Source organism: Barbus barbus, assembly GCF_936440315.1.
Source record: "Barbus barbus genome assembly, chromosome: 49".
NCBI classification, from domain to species: domain Eukaryota; kingdom Metazoa; phylum Chordata; class Actinopteri; order Cypriniformes; family Cyprinidae; genus Barbus; species Barbus barbus.
The window spans coordinates 12,910,731-12,928,274 of record NC_136727.1 but is presented as its reverse complement, the minus strand read 5'-3'; the positions used below and the strand labels follow the sequence as shown (position 1 = coordinate 12,928,274).

Sequence of the window (17,544 nt, the reverse complement as noted above, 5' to 3'; positions counted from 1 at the left end):
AGCAACAGTCCAGTTCTTTTCCTCCACAGCCCAGGTAAGACGCTTCTGACGTTATCTCTGGTTCAGAAGTGGCTTGGTAGCCCTTTTCCTGAAGACGTCTGAGCGTGGTGACTCTTGATGCACTGACTCCAGCTTCAGCCCACTCCTTGTGAAGCTCTCACAAGTGTCTGAATCAGCTTTGCTTGACAGTATTCTCAAGCTTGCGGTCATCCCTGTTGCTTGGGCACCTTTTCCTACACAAATTCTTCCTTCCAGTCAACTTTGCATTTAATATGCTTTGATACAGCACTCTGTAAACAGCCACACCTTTCAGTAATGACCCTCTGTGACTTACTCTCTTTGTGGAGGGCGTCAATGTTCGTCTTCTGGATCATTGCCAAGTCAGCAGTCTTCTCCATTATTGTGGTTTCAAAGAACAAGAGATACCCGGAATTTATACTGTAGGGATGGTCATTAATTGAAACTCAAATGTAAATATTCTAATATTTTGAGATGATTTCTGATTTTTGACTTTCATGAGCTGTAAGCTCTAATCATCAAAATGAAAACAAAAAAACGTTTGAAATGTTTTACTTTACGTGTAATGAATCTAAAATATATGAAAGTTTAACTTTTTGAAATAAGTTACAAGAAAAAAAATTTTTTTTTAGATGTACCTGTATGTCCATATGTCCTGTCAAGAGAAAATATTCAAAAAATCTCATGCAGCAGATCCATAAACACAGTGTTGAAGTAACCTAATCTAAAGTGATTGTAGGCAACACTGTGAATTTTTTTTTAGAACGTTTCTTCTTGAATGTTTAATTACATCAACACTTTTAAACTTATAAATAACGAGTATTTCATAATACGAAAATGGTTTAATTTGACTTTGTTTATCATTCAACAGCCTAAAGCGACAATAGATAATTTACCTCAGATCTTGAAAATAACTTAAAGGAAACAAAAACGTTCAAACTGTGAACTACGAGTGAAAAATTAAGTGTATTTTATGACAAAGACTGTCACAGTCACTGAGTATCTATTTTTAACGATGTTAAAATCAGTAATAATTTGATTGTGCACTTACTTATTTAGCTGCAGTTCGTTTAGAGATGAACCCAGAGAGAGAACCCGTCCATACGCCCTTTTACAACCTGATTGGCTGTAATGTATTAATTCCATTATAAATCTAAAATAAATTAAATTGATATTTATTATTATTATTATTTATAATTTTACATTTAGGCTATATTAAACTTCGTCCATTCTAAGACACAACTAAATACAAAAATCAAATCAAACGTAGAACGTCCCTGCTAAAAAACAAACAATAGAAGCCCAATAGAAACCATCACAGAAATTCCAATGGTTTCCATTAAAATACCATTATAAACCATTAGCATTTTCCATAACAAAATTATTTTTGTAGTGTGTCTTGGGCATTTTCCCAATAGGATTTAACATCCCACCAATAGAATCCATCAGATGCCAGTAGACACCATTATAGTTTCCATTAAAACCAATACAATTCCCATTATAACCATTAAATCCATTACATTTCCTATTGTGTTTTGGGCAGGGTTCGATTGTTTTTTTTCAGCAGGGGTATAAAATAAAATAGTATAAATATGTACAGGTCATCTTCTATACTAGGCTTACTTCATCTGATATTTTACATGCATGAATCAGATGACAGGTGACTCACCGGAAGTTGACTTCACAAGGTGTCAGTCAGGTGTGGGTTGGGTTAAGACCGTGCTTTACTGTCGATGCAACATGCTGTCTGAATGTACGAGAGACATTTATTCAGCCATTCAAGTGCATTTCTGACATCTCTGGTGAGTTGATTTATGTTTTTGGGACGAGTTGTATTAATATTTGTTTAGTCTAATTTAGTAGAACAAATACTTAATTAGGCGCTAGTCTTTCTGTAAAGCGTGTGTGTTCAGGGTTTATTGGATTATGCTTTAACTTTACTTAGACTAAATGTATTGATCAAGAGAAAAATGAATGAAAGAAGAAACGACAACTAAGTAGATACTAAATAGATATATACTATTATATTTCAACTTTTAAAATGGCTCCAAAAGTATTCGTACACTTAAAAATACCTAAATGTCATTACATTTATGCAAATTATCAAACCAAATTGCATAAATTTTTGAATACAAATAACACAAGCACAAGTTTGAGGCATTTTAAATGATAAAACAATATATGTATTGTTCAGAATGAGGATGAAAAGTATTAACTTTGGCGTTGTCAAATGATGCTGTTCAGTTAATGTGATGAAATTCACCTTTGGTTAATTTAATAGGACTCTTGTGAGGACTTGAGATGCACTGACTTAATATATCTACTAACAATTGCAGCAGTTGAGTAAATGTAATTGCAAAAATAACTTAGAAAAGTGATTTAGAAAAACATTTGTGTGATATTTTGTTGATATATACACATTTTAAGCATGATTCCCAATATTTTTTGGGACCACTGTAATATGTGACGTATCACACTTAAAAGAAAGAGATAAACTCAACAGCTCCTCAAGTCTTGCTCGGACTTGCCTGAACGCTGGAAGGGAATGCTGCTTTTTTCACACCCGTCTGTTTACCCAAGTCTTCATGTGGTGCACTTACTCACTTTCCTCCTGCACTTTTAGGCTGAATACAATTTTTTACTGTCGTGGCTTGCGAAATATTTGCTATAGTAGTGCTACAATTGCATTTTCGTTGTTGTTGTTCTACAAAGAGCTTTAAGCTTTAACTGATGCACGCCACCTTCAGCATTCACAATAACAAAGCATATTTGTTTTAGTGAATTGAATGCACGAAGGCCTAACCCCATGAACTGGGTGTGTTTTTCCAACGTAAAAGTGTTTCGCAATATAAGTGACACATGGAGTGTCATTGGAAAACTGTAGGTTAATGCATCACTGAGTGTTAGTTCAACCTGATCTACTTGCAAACTCAGAAACTATTATCTTAAAGGTCAATTAACAAGGCCTATATTTATACGTGAAGCTGGAATTACAAGTTGTGCAAAGTGACAGTATGACATAACAGATATTAAAGTGATTATATAGCTTTAACTTTTGTAATGCACACAACATGTCATGAGGGACTGTAGATATGCTGTCATTGATATCACTTCCTGTTTCATGTTTTGTTTTCTTTTTTTATTTGTGCATGTTGTTTGTATCATGACTTAATAATGATAATAATAAGATAATAAATAAAATTTCAGATATTTAAAACATTTTATAATAATAATAGTAGTAGTAATAATAATAATAATAATAATAATTAAATATGTCAAACTGCTTTGGGTTTACTTTTCAAGAATTGCATTACTTTAATGAGTTTTTTTTTTTTGCTTCATTATCATATCAGAACAACTGTGTCACCCTGTTTTTACTGTATTTCCCCAAAATATTACAAATATTTTTATCTTTTTATTATAATTTTTTTATTTTTTAATGTTAGAAGAGCTGCATTTAAGTAATTTTATTTACTAATTGAATTAAAATTGTATGATATGATAAATGTATAATATTTTTTTCTACATTTTAGTGCCTCAATTTATTATTTCAAAACCTTTTTTAAAAGGGATAATCATTATTATTAGTTTATAGTTAATGTTACAGACTGCTGTATATCAGTTAGGTAGCAATAATTAAGCATTTGATTGTTCAAATAAATAAAAAGCACCTTTATTTATTTTTTTCTTTACAGTGCTAGTGGATAAACATAAATATATATGTTGGATCAGGATGACATTATTTAAGGTACAGTATGAATTAATTTTTCAATAAAATAAAACAATGAAATAAAGTGCCTTAATTTATCATTTGAAAACATTTTTTAAATATTATTAATACATTGTATTTTTTTTAATTAAAATTTTACAGTTAGACTGTAAATATATTTTTATTTTTTATTTATTATTATTTTTTGTAACACTAATATATATATATATATATATATATATATATATATATATATATATATATATATATATATATATATATATATATATATATACATATACACACACATGTAAATGCATGTAATATTTTCAAAATATAAACTGTATGTGTGTGTTTATTTATATACACATAATAAATATACACAGTACACACAGATATATTATGTAAACAAAAACTTTTATTTTGGATGCGATTAATCGCTATTAATCGTTTGACAGCACTACTTTTTATGATCATTTATTATCAAATACAGTTAATGCTGCACACTGTTGGCAAGTATGCAAATCTTAGATCTGTTTAAAACTGTTCAAGTCTCCCAGCCCCGTGAGAATGTGAACATGTGGGAGAGGCTCGTCCGATAAGTCCTTACTCAGCAATGATTCGACTGATGAACACACTTTGAAGGCATGATTAACAACAAACCTGTCTGCAGTGAAATGAATGATTCATTTGATTCATCCTGTAGGCCTGTATTGACTTATCAGTATAACTGCAACAGTATAATTTGATTAGGCAAAGTAGAATAAAATCATGCTCACTTATTTTGCTGCACTCACATTTTCCTCAGAAAATCATGCCAGACTTCTATTTTACATGCTATTTTCAAATTATGTCTTGATCTTGAACTTTTGGCTGTTGCTCAACCGAACGTGCAGTCAAGAGCGTCTTCTTTGAATGTAAACATTTCAAACATGTCAAAAGCCTAGGAATCATCACACACGGCCTCACGCAAACACAAAGCTGCTCGTTTTCTCCCTCAGGCATCAACAATCTCAGGCATCCTCGCACCCCAATCTGCACATGTCTCAGCCTGCCTCCTTATTTAAGTCCTTGCACACATCCAGCCCAAACTGAGTGCGAACATGACCCGTGTTTCTTGTTTTCAACGTTTGGAGAGCACAAATTGCTGTGACCTGTCAGCGTGCTGCTTTGGTGCAACAACAATGAGTCATCGTTGAATTCCAGATGTTAAATGCAGTATTGCGAAGACTGTTTAGGTAAAGCAGCTTTGAGTCAAGGTGCTTACTGAGGGATGAGTTTAAGTAGGGGGTTTAGTTTTTTATTGTTACGCTCCATTCGAAGGCTACAGTTCAGTGCAGTTCATGCAGGAACAGGCCTTTAGGTGAATCTGCATGTTTGGGAAGTAGGATCAAATGAATGTGTCTTTTGAAATAGATCTTAGTTTAATGGTGTTTTTGTTCTACAGATGTAGACAGGATGGCGGACGAGTTTCATTTCCAGCACTTCAGCATCCTGCATCATGGACTACCACCTCCAGCCACAAAAAAACTCAAGCGATAAATGTATATGTTGGATACGGACGCCTACATAATGCAGTCAATTATGGAAAACATGATTTAAAAGCCGATTTTTTTTTTTTTCCCTGAAGTATCAATTTTGTATTTTTTATTTTTTTTGAGCCATGTATTCTCCTCTGTTGTTCTTCATCGTCCTGCATGGCATCTTCCTAGTGTGTGCCTACAATGGATGGAGCAGTCTGAAAAGTATCCCACGAAAAACCATTCAGTATGAAGGTAAGGTTAATTTTCATTGAGTTTATAAAGGTGTATAACTGTGAGCTAATTACTAGCATGTAGTCTTCAACCCTGTTACCTACATCATGGTCAAGCAAATACTTTGCTTTATGGGAAATATTTAGTTTTTATATAACTGCTAGTTTTTCAAGAATATTTGGTACCAAACTAGTACCTTCTAACTATGTTTAATTTGATCTTATAACTATGAGCTAAATATTAGCATGTAGTTCATTCTTCAGCCCTGTTACCTATGTTATTGTAAGAGTGAAGGATCAAATAAATATTTTGCTTTATAGAAAATATGTAGTTTTTATATAACTGCTTGTTTACTAAGAATATAAGGTACCAAACTAGTACCGTATTAGCTTAATTTGCAACCCTGTTACTTGCAACTTTTAATATGAAGGTCAGATTCATGTTCGTTGAGAGATAACCATGTACAACTATATGAGCATTCATCCAGTTCAGTCTTCATGTAAGAATATATGATCAAACAAATATTTTGCTTTATAAAAAATATTTAGTTTTCATGTAACTGCTAGTTCATCAAGAATATTTGGTACTAAACTACTTAATTTACAACCCTGCTACTTGCAACACATTCTAGCTTATTGATTGTAAAAAAAAAAATTTTTATAAACATGTTTATTGCTAGAAAATTGAAAAAATCACAGCTATGTGCGTATTTTGATTTGACATGTCCCAAATGTTGGTAACAGGGTTGAAAACTTTTTATCCCTATAAAAAAGAATGGAAATAAAATGACTCGCATATTGTTTATAAATACATTTAATATTTACATTGACCTCCTGAAGTTGATGATCAAACAGCTTCCAGTGATAAAGCACCTCCTTTCATTGCCTTTTTTTGAAGTTTAACTCTATTTGAACCCTGATTGTGGAACATCACCACCCTGAAAGCAATTGAATAATTTATATTGTTCAATTTCAATGTAATTCTTGGTTACGATACTTCAATGACAAATAGGTAAGGCATTGTTATTCAATGTGCATGTATGTTTTTGTCCTTAGATAACCACGTGATCATGTTTAAAGAGGAAGGTGTTTGGAATTACTCCACAATGCTCATTAGGGAGGATCTGGGTTTGCTGGTGCTGGGGGCGAGAGAGGCCATCTACGCCCTTGACATAAATGATATCAGCGTTGCCAAGTCTAAGGTGCCGGTTTGGTTTCCTTTCCTTTCCTTTATCTCTTGGCAACAATATAACACAATTCTTTGACCCTGCTTCAAAACGGCACGTCTGTATAGTCTTTATTGATTTTTTCTCCACCCATCAGGTGCTCTGGAAAGTTTCAGAGGAGAAACAAAAGGAATGCACCTCAAAAGGAAAACATCCTGACGTGAGTAAATACCTCTGTAACTGCCACACATGCTCATAAACACGTGCAAATACTCTGAAAAAAAAATTGATGAATCTTATTGATTATCTTTTTAGATCGACTGTCGAAACTATGTGCGGGTGCTGCATCAAATGAACGACAGCGTGATGTACATGTGCGGGACAAATGCTTTTAGCCCCACCTGCGATTACATAGTAAGTGACATGACATGATAATAGAAATTAATATTTGTATCATAAAGAAATATTAAATTATAAAGACAACAAAATTGATTAGTTGTTTCCAGAATTTAAAAACATGGCTTTTACATTGTATTTTTCATTGTATTCACTGTTTGTATCTTGTAATCCATCATCTTCTTCCTGGTATGTGTGAGATTAGGTTGCATGTGATCCATCAGGTTCTAGTGTCATGCAGCTAAAAAACAAGATTTAAAAACGCCTTTTTTTCAATGTGTTTGAACAGACGTATGGTGACGGGCAGCTGAAACTAGAGGGAAAGCAGGAAGACGGGAGGGGGAAATGTCCTTTCGATCCATTCCAGAGATCCTCTTCCATCATGGTTGGTATGTATGTCTTTTTTGCTGATTTTTTCGGATAGTTTAAATGGATTGTGGGGGAAAAAAAAGAAAATTGTAAAATTGTATATGTATATATTAGTGCTGTCAAACGATTAATCGCGATTAATCGCATCCAAAATAAAAGTTTTATTATTTATGTATATATAAATACACACACATGCATGTATATATTTAAGAAAAATGTTATGTTTTTGTTAAATAATATAAATTATATGAATATAAATATATATAAAATATATACTGTATGTGTGTGTATTTATATGTGCACACATATATTATGGAAAGAAAAACATATATATATACATACACATAATTTTTATTTATGTATTTATTTATTTATTTATTTTTGTTACAGATCAAGACCTGTATTCTGCCACGTCCTTAAACTTTCTGGGTTCAGAGCCGGTCATTCTCCGCACCTCTCCCATTTCACTGCGGACAGTGTTTAAGAGTTCTTGGCTCAATGGTATGTCAGATGTTACGACAAAACATCATCTAGAAAACAGACTAATTACAGGCTTCTATTAGTAAAATAATGAAAGGGCTTTTGTGAATATCCTATTTAGTTTTAATAACAGAACATGTCATATCAATTATAGAATTTGATTAATATTTAAGTTTAAAAATAGTTTTGAACTTTTTAGTAAAAAACAATTGTCAAAAAAGGTAACTATTGTTCAAAACGATGGCATAAACGTAAGAAATTTGTTTCAGAATCAGTGTTATTTTAGTATTATTTATATGCTGTCGCAGTATTTATAACTATAAAGTTAATTTCTATTTCAGCTTAAACGTATTTCAGTTAGTTGCCAAGGCTACATACTTTTTTTTTTAAGGTTTTTCATCTTTTATTTATTTTATTTTCATTAAAAAAACAATAGTTAGCATTAGTTACCATTACCAATTGTTTAGTTATATCAACCCCTCAATATCAACACTGCTTCGAACAAAGTGAAAATCAAATTTTTTCTACCCACTCAAGAGCCAAACTTCGTCTACATGGACGTGGTCCCAGAAAGCGAGGACAGTCCTGAGGGTGACGATGACAAGGTCTACATGTTCTTCAGTGAGAACGCTGTGGAGTACGACTTCTACAACAAGCTTGTGGTGTCGCGTGTTGCCAGAGTCTGCAAGGTAATACTTCACCGATCCCTTTACCTTGGCATATTTAGCCCTGATCTTATAAAGACATTTCTTTCCCTATTCTGCAGGGTGACATGGGTGGTCAAAGGACCCTCCAGAAGAAATGGACCTCTTTCTTGAAGGCTCGTCTGGACTGCTCTGTCCCTGAACCCAGCCTGCCCTACATCATACAGGACGTCTTTCATGTCCGCCACAAGAAATGGAGAAAAAGTGTCTTTTATGCTGTTTTCACCTCTCAATCGTAAGTTTTGTCTTTTTTTCTTTTTTTTTTCTGCACATTCTGTATCTGAATTTGCTCAATTGTTCAGTTATTCACTATTTATGATAAAGTGGTTGCCATATAGATCACTATGTAGAATACAGGTGCAGTCACATTAAGGAAAATTTGATGAAATTTCAAACCAAGCAGCTTTTTGTTGGTTAGTGCTGTGAGTCTGTATGACCAACTGGAACCCGTTGTGAAATCATTCACCTTTGCCTGATTCCTTTTGAAATTACTGTATTTCACCTGTGAAAATTCACAGAACAAATGTAAATGTGACCACACTACAGAAATGACTGATAATGAATGAATCTGGACCAGGGTTATTATAAAAAAAACAAAAACATTTGTGTTACTTGAAATAAAATTATGAATATTAATTAAAATATTAAAAAACGTATTTTATTTCAGCTAGATGGCAAAGCAAAATTTTCACTTTTATATAGTTTAACTCATGTAATTTGACAAAAAAATTATAAAAACTATTTAGACATACTTAAACAATAACTAATAAACCGAAAAAATCACACAACATTATTAAAACATTTAACAAAAATTAAAATGAAAATGCAAAATACAAAAACGTATTAAAAATAATGAAAAAAATATAAATATATATAAAAAAACTATAATAGTATTTCAGTTGTGCTTAAATAACACTGATTTGGACAGTTAATGTAAATTGTATGATTCATACAAAAGGGGAAGAATCCTGTTTAATTTTCTTCTGACCATTGACACTGCAACATATTTATAGAAAACTGTTTTTAATCAGATTTCAAACCACATATGAATGCAACGTGAATTGTAACAACTGGATTTAATGAATTTTGTTAGTGTTGCAAATTTGAATAAAATGATAAAAATCTTGAAGTACATCATCTCATCCGTACTTCAGTACACATCAGTATAGCTCACTGTAAAATAGCTGCAGTTTATGATGCAGTGCAGCTCTGACTAAGTAGAGGATATGAGTCACATGTCATAAAGATTTGTTTAATGATAGGACTGATAATTAAAGGATAGTCTGGCTCTCTCCTCCAATTTAATCACAGTTTTGATATTGTATTTTTAGCTTATAAAAGATGATGATCTGTTTGTGTATGCAGGAGCTCAACAGATCGGTCTTCAGCAGTATGTGCATACGATGTGACTGATATCAGCCAGGTGTTCTCACGTGGCAAATTTAAGACAGAGGTGACTGTGGAAATGTCTGATGTGAAGTGGGTCACGTACAACGGAGAGTTTCCTGTCCCTCGACCAGGAGATGTGAGTGGTCATTAGTGGTCTTGCATCTCATAGGGGATGCATGTAATTTTTTTATGTTATTATTTGTTAAATTGTACTGTGAAGAACATCAAAAAATACTGGCAGAATCCAAAAAACATGTTTTCATGGAATATTTTATTGTAATCTGATGGTACAAAACAAATACATATTTAAACCTATACTGGTGGTGGTTGAGGAGAGACCCCCCCCCACATGATTGTAAAGCGCTTTGGGTGTACGGCAATACACAATAAATGCGCTATATAAATGCATCATTCATTCATTCATTCATTCATTCATTCATTCATTCATATAGGCTGTCAGTTTAATGTGTTAACTTAATTAATTAGTTATGAAAAAATTACGCAATTCAAATGTTTTAATGCAGTTAACTCACTGGCCCCGCCCCCATACCTGTACATCATCTTACATTTCATACAGTTGATAAATATGATGCAGGGCAACATCTCCATAAATGCAGTTATGTCCTAAAATTCAAGATATTGGGGCAAAAACAAGTTTTTGTCTCATATTTATATCACATGATAAGCAATATCACATGAGCAGCGAGAGCAGTATCACACGAGTGCTGGGTCATTCCTGGGGTTCGGTAATATTTAAGAGTTTCTAAAGTGGTGGTTCACCAAAATGAATTGTTAGACGCTTTTCACAAAAATTAGGGATGCCCATTATAATGAATAAAAATAATTATTGCATTTTAATATTTTTTAGCATAAAATAATGTCTTATATCTATCTTAAACCAAGCATTTTGTCATGTCCCTGAGTTTGTACTTAGAAAATTATTAACAATTATTAGCATTTATTTGTGTTCCTTTCTTGTAAAAAAAAAAACAAATTCTGAAAAAAATGCAAAATATTTGATAAAAAACAGACTTTAAAATTATGTCCCTCAGTCTGAACTCAACCCCATCACACTAACCATTCTACGCCCATAATACTTTAGACTCATATGTGACATCATTTACCAGAAATGACATCATTCAGGTCTCTTTAATAGTGGTGCAGAAAATGGTTAGTAGAATCATACTTTTTAGTCATATTTTTGAGGTGTATTATAGTCAGGGAGGGTACTGTCAAGCTTAACAACTCAACCCCATCACATAAAATTAAGGTGGAAAATTACTGCTTTTTCAACATTTTATTTGAATCCATAAGTATATACAATGTACTTATTTTATTGCTGCCATATATGGTCTACTCTCCTACACTACATGAGAAGCAGTGGCCACTTTGGGTGAAAAACCACAACCCCGTCACAAATATATGTGTTTCTCATTGTAAACTTGTGACAGGGTTGAGTTATTTGCTTCATTTATTAATAATATTAATGAAAAAAATATTAAATAGTCATGGTTTCAGTAAATATATATACTCCAAAATCATGACAACTCATATTTTTGTTTTAAATAGAATTTTTGATCATACATCAGAAATTGCTCCCACATTTGCAGCAGAAAGACAATGCTGGTCATGCAGATATGTTGACCCAGAAACAAGGAGACAATATGATAAATATGATAATATTTTTAGAAAAAAATAGGTAAGACAATTAAGAACAAAATTATTTCTTGCTGATTATCATCTGACATGTTAAGGGCTAAAATTTAAAATTTAAAATAGTTTTTACAAAAATAGAGACTGTAGACACACAATTTGTGCATTTTTAGTTTCAGTCCTATAAAAATTTGAAAATTAAGATAAATGTTACATTTGTTATCATTGAATTGTTATCAGGGACACATGAACAGTAGGTACATGTATGTTTTATAACAATTTCTGTGTAAAATCCTTTTTAAACCAATCTCATTTTGTCCGTTACGGGGTTGAGAAAAAAAGGCGTTTTAAAGCTGAAAAAAAACCTGAAAATAATAAAAAGGTCTTTAATGCCTGAGGTGGGAAAATATGATTTTTTGGAGGTTTGATATGTGCCTAATGATGTGGGGTATTTAGAATTTGAATAACATGTAGTTTGAAAATATGTATATTCCAAGTTGAAATGTTACTGAATCCCACTGTTTATGTCTGAATACCACGAGTGCAAATGTGATTTTATACAACAGTTCAGTAAAGAGGAAGATAGTATTGCGTTATATTTTAAACACAATATTGTGTGTTTTTGCTCAATTTTGCCAACGAAAATATTACCTATAAAGCCACAGCAGAACTGTTGTGCGTCTGTGAGCAACACAGCGGTGTTTAGTTTCTGAATGAATCTGCGTTTTGAACGAATCGTGTGAATCAATGATTCAAAGACCCATTCATAGAGATCGCTGTTTACTGAATTCCTGAATGAATCAGCCATTTGAACGAATCAAATGAATGAATGACTCATAGAGACATTTTTATTATCTTCTTTTATGTTTCATAGTTTGTTAGGCCCTTGTAGCCTACACATTTATGTGTGATAACTTTTATGTTGAATCAAATAAAATATTTCTTTATAAAGCTGCTGTTTGTAATGTCTACTTGATACTTTCTCATTTAACACAATAATAGCTTTAAATAATCTTTTGTGGGTATTTTCACAGCCAAATATACTTAATTGGATTCATTAATCACTGCACCAAGTAATTAATTAATTAGATTAAACATTTTTATCAACTGACAGTCCTAATCTTATTTTGATCTGCCGATACTCATCTTCACAGTGTATCAACAATGCAGCGAGGAGTTCAGGAATAATGCGGTCCCTGGACCTCCCCGATAAAACTCTACAGTTCATCCGAGACCGCCCCCTCATGGACGACGCCGTCCGACCAATCACAGGCAGGCCCCTACTGCTCAAGAGGGGCCCGGTGTTGACCCGCCTGGTCGTTGACCACGTAACCGCATCGGATGGACAGTCCTATCCTGTGATGTTTGTCGGCACAGGTGAACTTCCCATTCGCCTCTAGGGCAGAGCAGCTCTTTACTGTCGGTTAGAGGGTGTGTGTGTGTAAACAATCATTCACAGGAATGTTAATTGTACTTTGGACTGAGCTGTTTAAATTGCAACCTCTTGAATTTGTTGTTTTTGCGTTAAATAATGTTGAAAAGCTGGATATAGAAAGTTGTTTTTGTAATGCAAGTCAATTGTTTTCTGTTTTCCATCAGAAAATGGTTATGTTCAGAAAGCAGTGAACTATGATGGAGAAATGCACATTATTGAAGAAGTAAAACTGTTTCAGAATGCTGAGCCAATTGACGTCCTAAGACTTCACCAGAATCAGGTACGCAAAACTGGGACTGGGTACAGATAGAGATTTGCTGATTCGATTATTTTCAGATTCAAATGATTTGATTTGATTCATTTTGGTATATTTCAATTGTTAAATAAATTTTGCTTATATATGAAAGAGATTCTCTCTCTGCTAATACTGTATAAATTTGTTGATTCAGTTATATGTAGATTCACAGACTCTATATTTGATTGTATTCTGATTCACTTGGGTCTAATTCAGTTCTAATGTTCATTTTGCTTATAGATGAAAGATTCTTTGCTAATGTTCTAGATTTGCTGATTCAGTTAGATTCACAGACTCATTTTGCTTCTGATTCATTATATATTTATTTATTTATTTGCAGATTTATATTGAGATTATATTCAGATTCACAGGCTTTCGATTTGATTCAGATCAATTTGGGATTATTCACATATATAATGTCCATATTCCTTGTATATGAATGATTCTTTCTTTGATAATGCTGTATATATTTGCTGATTTGATTCTATTCAGATTCACAGCCTTCTGATTTGATTCTGATTAATTTGGGTATTATTCAGTAATAATGTCCATTTATTACAAATTAAATAAATGTTTCCCTCTGCCAATACTGTATATTATAAAGGGAACTGATTCAAATTTTGTAATTTTGAACTATAAATTAAAAGAACTAGCTCTTATGAATCATACATTTCGGGAATTGGGCTACACTGATTGTGCTGTGTGTTTATGATTCACTAAAAAGAAGCGATCAGTTGTTAATGACTTGTTAAACTACATGGTCACTTGTTTTGTTTTGTGTTGAATAAAAGCTTAAACAAAATGACAAAGGATTAATTGAGTAAGGAGTCATTTTCATATAATAACTTGATCATTTTTGTAACAATTCTAATTGTCAGTTGTTAGAAAGACAAAGTGGAGAAATATTTTTTGTTGCATGTTTATCATGAAACAATGCATGAATCAGCATGAGTGGTTTGTTTTTTTCAGTTGTATGCAGGTTCTGCATCAGGGGTTGTCCAGATGCCCGTCAGCAACTGCAGTCATTATTCTTCCTGTCTGGACTGTGTGCTGGCCAGAGACCCTTATTGTGCCTGGGACGTCCCGGCTCAACGGTGCTCTAGAGTAACCTCATCACCTGAGGACGGAAAAAGGTAAAGCACTCACACACAAGTACAATCCCATTTCAAGAAAAAATTGCCCAAAAATATTTGTTTATTGATTTAACCACGGTTTTGAATATCTAAACTCTACTGAACTATATATGTGTATAAATAACACATACTGACAGATAACATCAAACTATTTGCATTTCAGCAATCTGATACAAAGTCTAAAGGACGGGGATGCCACTCGATGCCCAACTACAGGTATTTATCATCTTTTTTTTCTGATTCAATATTAAAGGAATAGTTCATTCAAATATGAAGATTTGCTGAAATTGTACTCCCACTCATCCAAGAGTTTGTTTCTTCATCACAACAGATTTGGAGAAATTTAGCATTACATCAGTTGCTCACCAGTGGATCCTCTGCAGTGAATGGGTGCTGTCAGAACGAGAGCCCTAACAGCTGATAAAAACATCACAATAATCCACAAAACTCCAGTCCATCAATTAATGTCTTGTGAAGTGAAAAGCTGCATATTCGTAAGAAACAAATCAGTCATTAACACGTTTTTAACTTTAAACGTTTAACGTTGCTTCTTGCCAAAATACGAGGCCGCAATCCATAATGACTCTTCCTGCAGTGAAAAAGTCCATCTGGTGTCCTCTCATGTCAAAATCCACCCACATATTTGTTTAGAACTGTTTTTGCTTGTAAATGGAGCTTGATCTGTGCAGATTTCTCTCCTGATTCAGCCTACGCAATGTTTTCACTGTAGAAAGAAATACTATATATGGGGGACTCGTATTTTAGCTGGAAATAACGGTTTGAAGTTAAAACGTCTTGATGGATTTGTGTATTACAAACATGCAGCTTTTTTCTTCACAAAACATTGATCGACTGGAGTTGTGTGGATTACTGTAATATTTTTATCAGCTGTTCAGACTCTCATTCTGACGGCACCCATTCACTTCAGAGAATCCATTGGTAAGCAAGTGATGTAATTCTGAATTTCCCCAAATCTGTTCAGATGAAGAAAAAACTCATCTTAAATGGCTTCACTTTTACAATTAGGGTTTTTTAACATAGTTTTTTTCTTCGTCAGCTCCCATGGAACCAAAGATCTGCAGCCTAGTGCTGGGAAACAACATAAGGTTGCTGTGTCATCCAGACTCTAACTTGGCCCAGGTCAATTGGAACTTTGCTGGAAAGCCACTTCCCTACTCAAACAGGAAGTATACTATTTATAATGATGGCATCCTTATCTACAACGCCTCTGCTGCTGATGCTGGACGCTACACCTGCACGTCAGTCGAACGGGCGAAAGGGAGAGACTACACCAAAACGCTGGCCATTTATGACTTGCGTGAACAATCAGCAGTAGTCGTGACAGATAAGATCAAGATCACACTTGGAATCCTTCCTGAAAGCCACACAACATCATCAGGTTTGCATAAATCCAAAGAGCCTCCATGGCATTCAAAAACTCAGAGCAGTGAGAGTAAATGGATAGTAATGCAAGTGGCGTTGGCCGTGCTGTCAGTTATGATGGCATGTTTGCTGATCTGGAACCTGTACATGGGCCACATCTCTCCATTTATGTGCTGTGGGAGGAAACTAATCAAAAGCCCCAGGAATCTTCCAGAGAGGGAATTCATGCACACAGGAAATGATGCTGTGGACAGTAAACAGCAAATGGTCAGGTTGTGTGTCACGACGAACAGTGGACTAGAAGCCACTAGCTTCCACAGGAATACCACCAATGGGGATACGCCAACGGACATTTGTGCTTTTAAGTACATTACAGACGAGTCAGAGATTTAAGATTGAGTTTTTTTTTTACATAATTTTGTATAAATTTCATATTTATTTTATTACTAATAAAAAAATATTTTTTGCATAATTACGGTTTAAAATGCAAAGTAAGCAGAATTAGAACTCAATGAAATTCAAAGGAATTCATACATTAACTAGAAAAATCTACATATGCTGCATACGTTGTTTACGTATGTGATACTCTCCAAAATGGTGCTATAGGGTGACGCGGAGGAGACGAATTGTTGAATAGTCGTTATTTTTGTTTTCTTTGCGCACACAAAGTATTCTCGTAGCTTTGTAAAATTATGGTTGAACCACTGATGCCACTGATTATTTTAACAATGTCCTTGCTACGTTTCTGAGCCTTGATCGCATAAGGATCCTTGCTGTCTGTGAGGGGTCAGAGAGCTCTCAGAATTCATTAGAAATATGTTAATTTGTGTTCCGAAGATGAACGAAGGTCTTTCGGGTTTGGAACAACATGAGGGTGAGTAATTAATTACATTTCTTAACAACTGTCTGTTCTCTCTCTGTTTGACCTCAATTAAAGGTATAGTTCACCCAAAAATGAAAATTTTCCCATGATTTTCTAAGATCTATAATGACAGTGAATGGGTGCCACGATTTTGAAGCCCAAAAAACTGCATCCATCCATCATAAAAAGTGCCCCACATGGCTCCGGGGGGGGTTGATAAAGGCCTTCTAAAGTAAATCGATGCATTTGTGTAAGAAAATTATCCATATTTAAAACTTTATAAACCGTAATCTCTAGCTTCCGCTAACTGTTGTATACACATTTGTGAGAGAGCGTGGCATTCCAGCAGATGTGTTTACCATTTCAAAATTCCATACTTTTCCACACTCAAATTTCCAAACCTCTCGGTAGATTTTCAGACCATATTTAACATAAATGGTTCATAGAGCATTATTTTCAGCTTTATATTTGGAATACAGTACAGTCATCTGTAAATATTTTTATTTTCTCAGGGTTTTTTTCATTGATTTTCTCAAAGTGACAACATAGAGTCCCTATAATAAAAAATAATAAATAAAAAAAACTACTTTTACATGCACACAATAAACTTTTTTTTTGAGCCCTCGAGAAACTATTCACATGTGCATGGTAATGTTTTGCATGCTTACACATTACAATTTCTAGTTTTATAAAAAAACCATTTCCTTTGTGCATCACTGCCATCTTACTATGAATAAAACGAGAGCACGGATGCACATGAATTAACAGAGATCTACCTGCTCTCTGCTATTTTTGCAAA

At 33.7% G+C, this 17,544-nt stretch overlaps 1 protein-coding gene across 2 annotated transcripts; it reads left to right on the top strand.

Moving 5' to 3' along the window:
* The first annotated feature begins 1,711 nt into the window (after window positions 1–1,711).
* Window positions 1,712–16,833, top strand: LOC306867185 (semaphorin-4E-like). Of its 2 annotated transcripts, XM_079412764.1 has the most exons (16): window positions 1,712–1,820; window positions 3,714–3,766; window positions 5,175–5,502; window positions 6,537–6,682; window positions 6,804–6,866; window positions 6,962–7,060; window positions 7,332–7,431; window positions 7,802–7,912; window positions 8,429–8,580; window positions 8,658–8,830; window positions 9,961–10,120; window positions 12,792–13,014; window positions 13,237–13,352; window positions 14,337–14,500; window positions 14,664–14,716; window positions 15,558–16,833. In XM_079412764.1, the coding sequence occupies exons 3-16, from the start codon at window positions 5,391–5,393 to the stop codon at window positions 16,274–16,276; spliced, it is 2,391 nt and encodes a 796-aa protein (XP_079268890.1). In that variant the 5' UTR covers window positions 1,712–1,820; window positions 3,714–3,766; window positions 5,175–5,390; the 3' UTR covers window positions 16,277–16,833. The 2 variants fall into 2 exon arrangements, with proteins under 2 accessions (XP_079268890.1, XP_079268891.1); XM_079412765.1 differs by lacking the exon at window positions 3,714–3,766 and having other exon boundaries at window positions 1,716–1,820; window positions 15,558–16,353.
* Window positions 16,834–17,544: the final 711 nt, after the last annotated feature.

Bases quoted from the DNA above. Each gene is read 5' to 3' on its own strand.
- LOC306867185 (XM_079412764.1), top strand. From the start codon at position 5,391: ATGTATTCTCCTCTGTTGTTCTTCATCGTCCTGCATGGCATCTTCCTA. The intron at 6,867-6,961 runs GTGAGTAAATAC...TTATCTTTTTAG, and splicing joins CAAAAGGAAAACATCCTGAC to ATCGACTGTCGAAACTATGT. The intron at 14,717-15,557 runs GTATTTATCATC...TTTCTTCGTCAG, and splicing joins CACTCGATGCCCAACTACAG to CTCCCATGGAACCAAAGATC.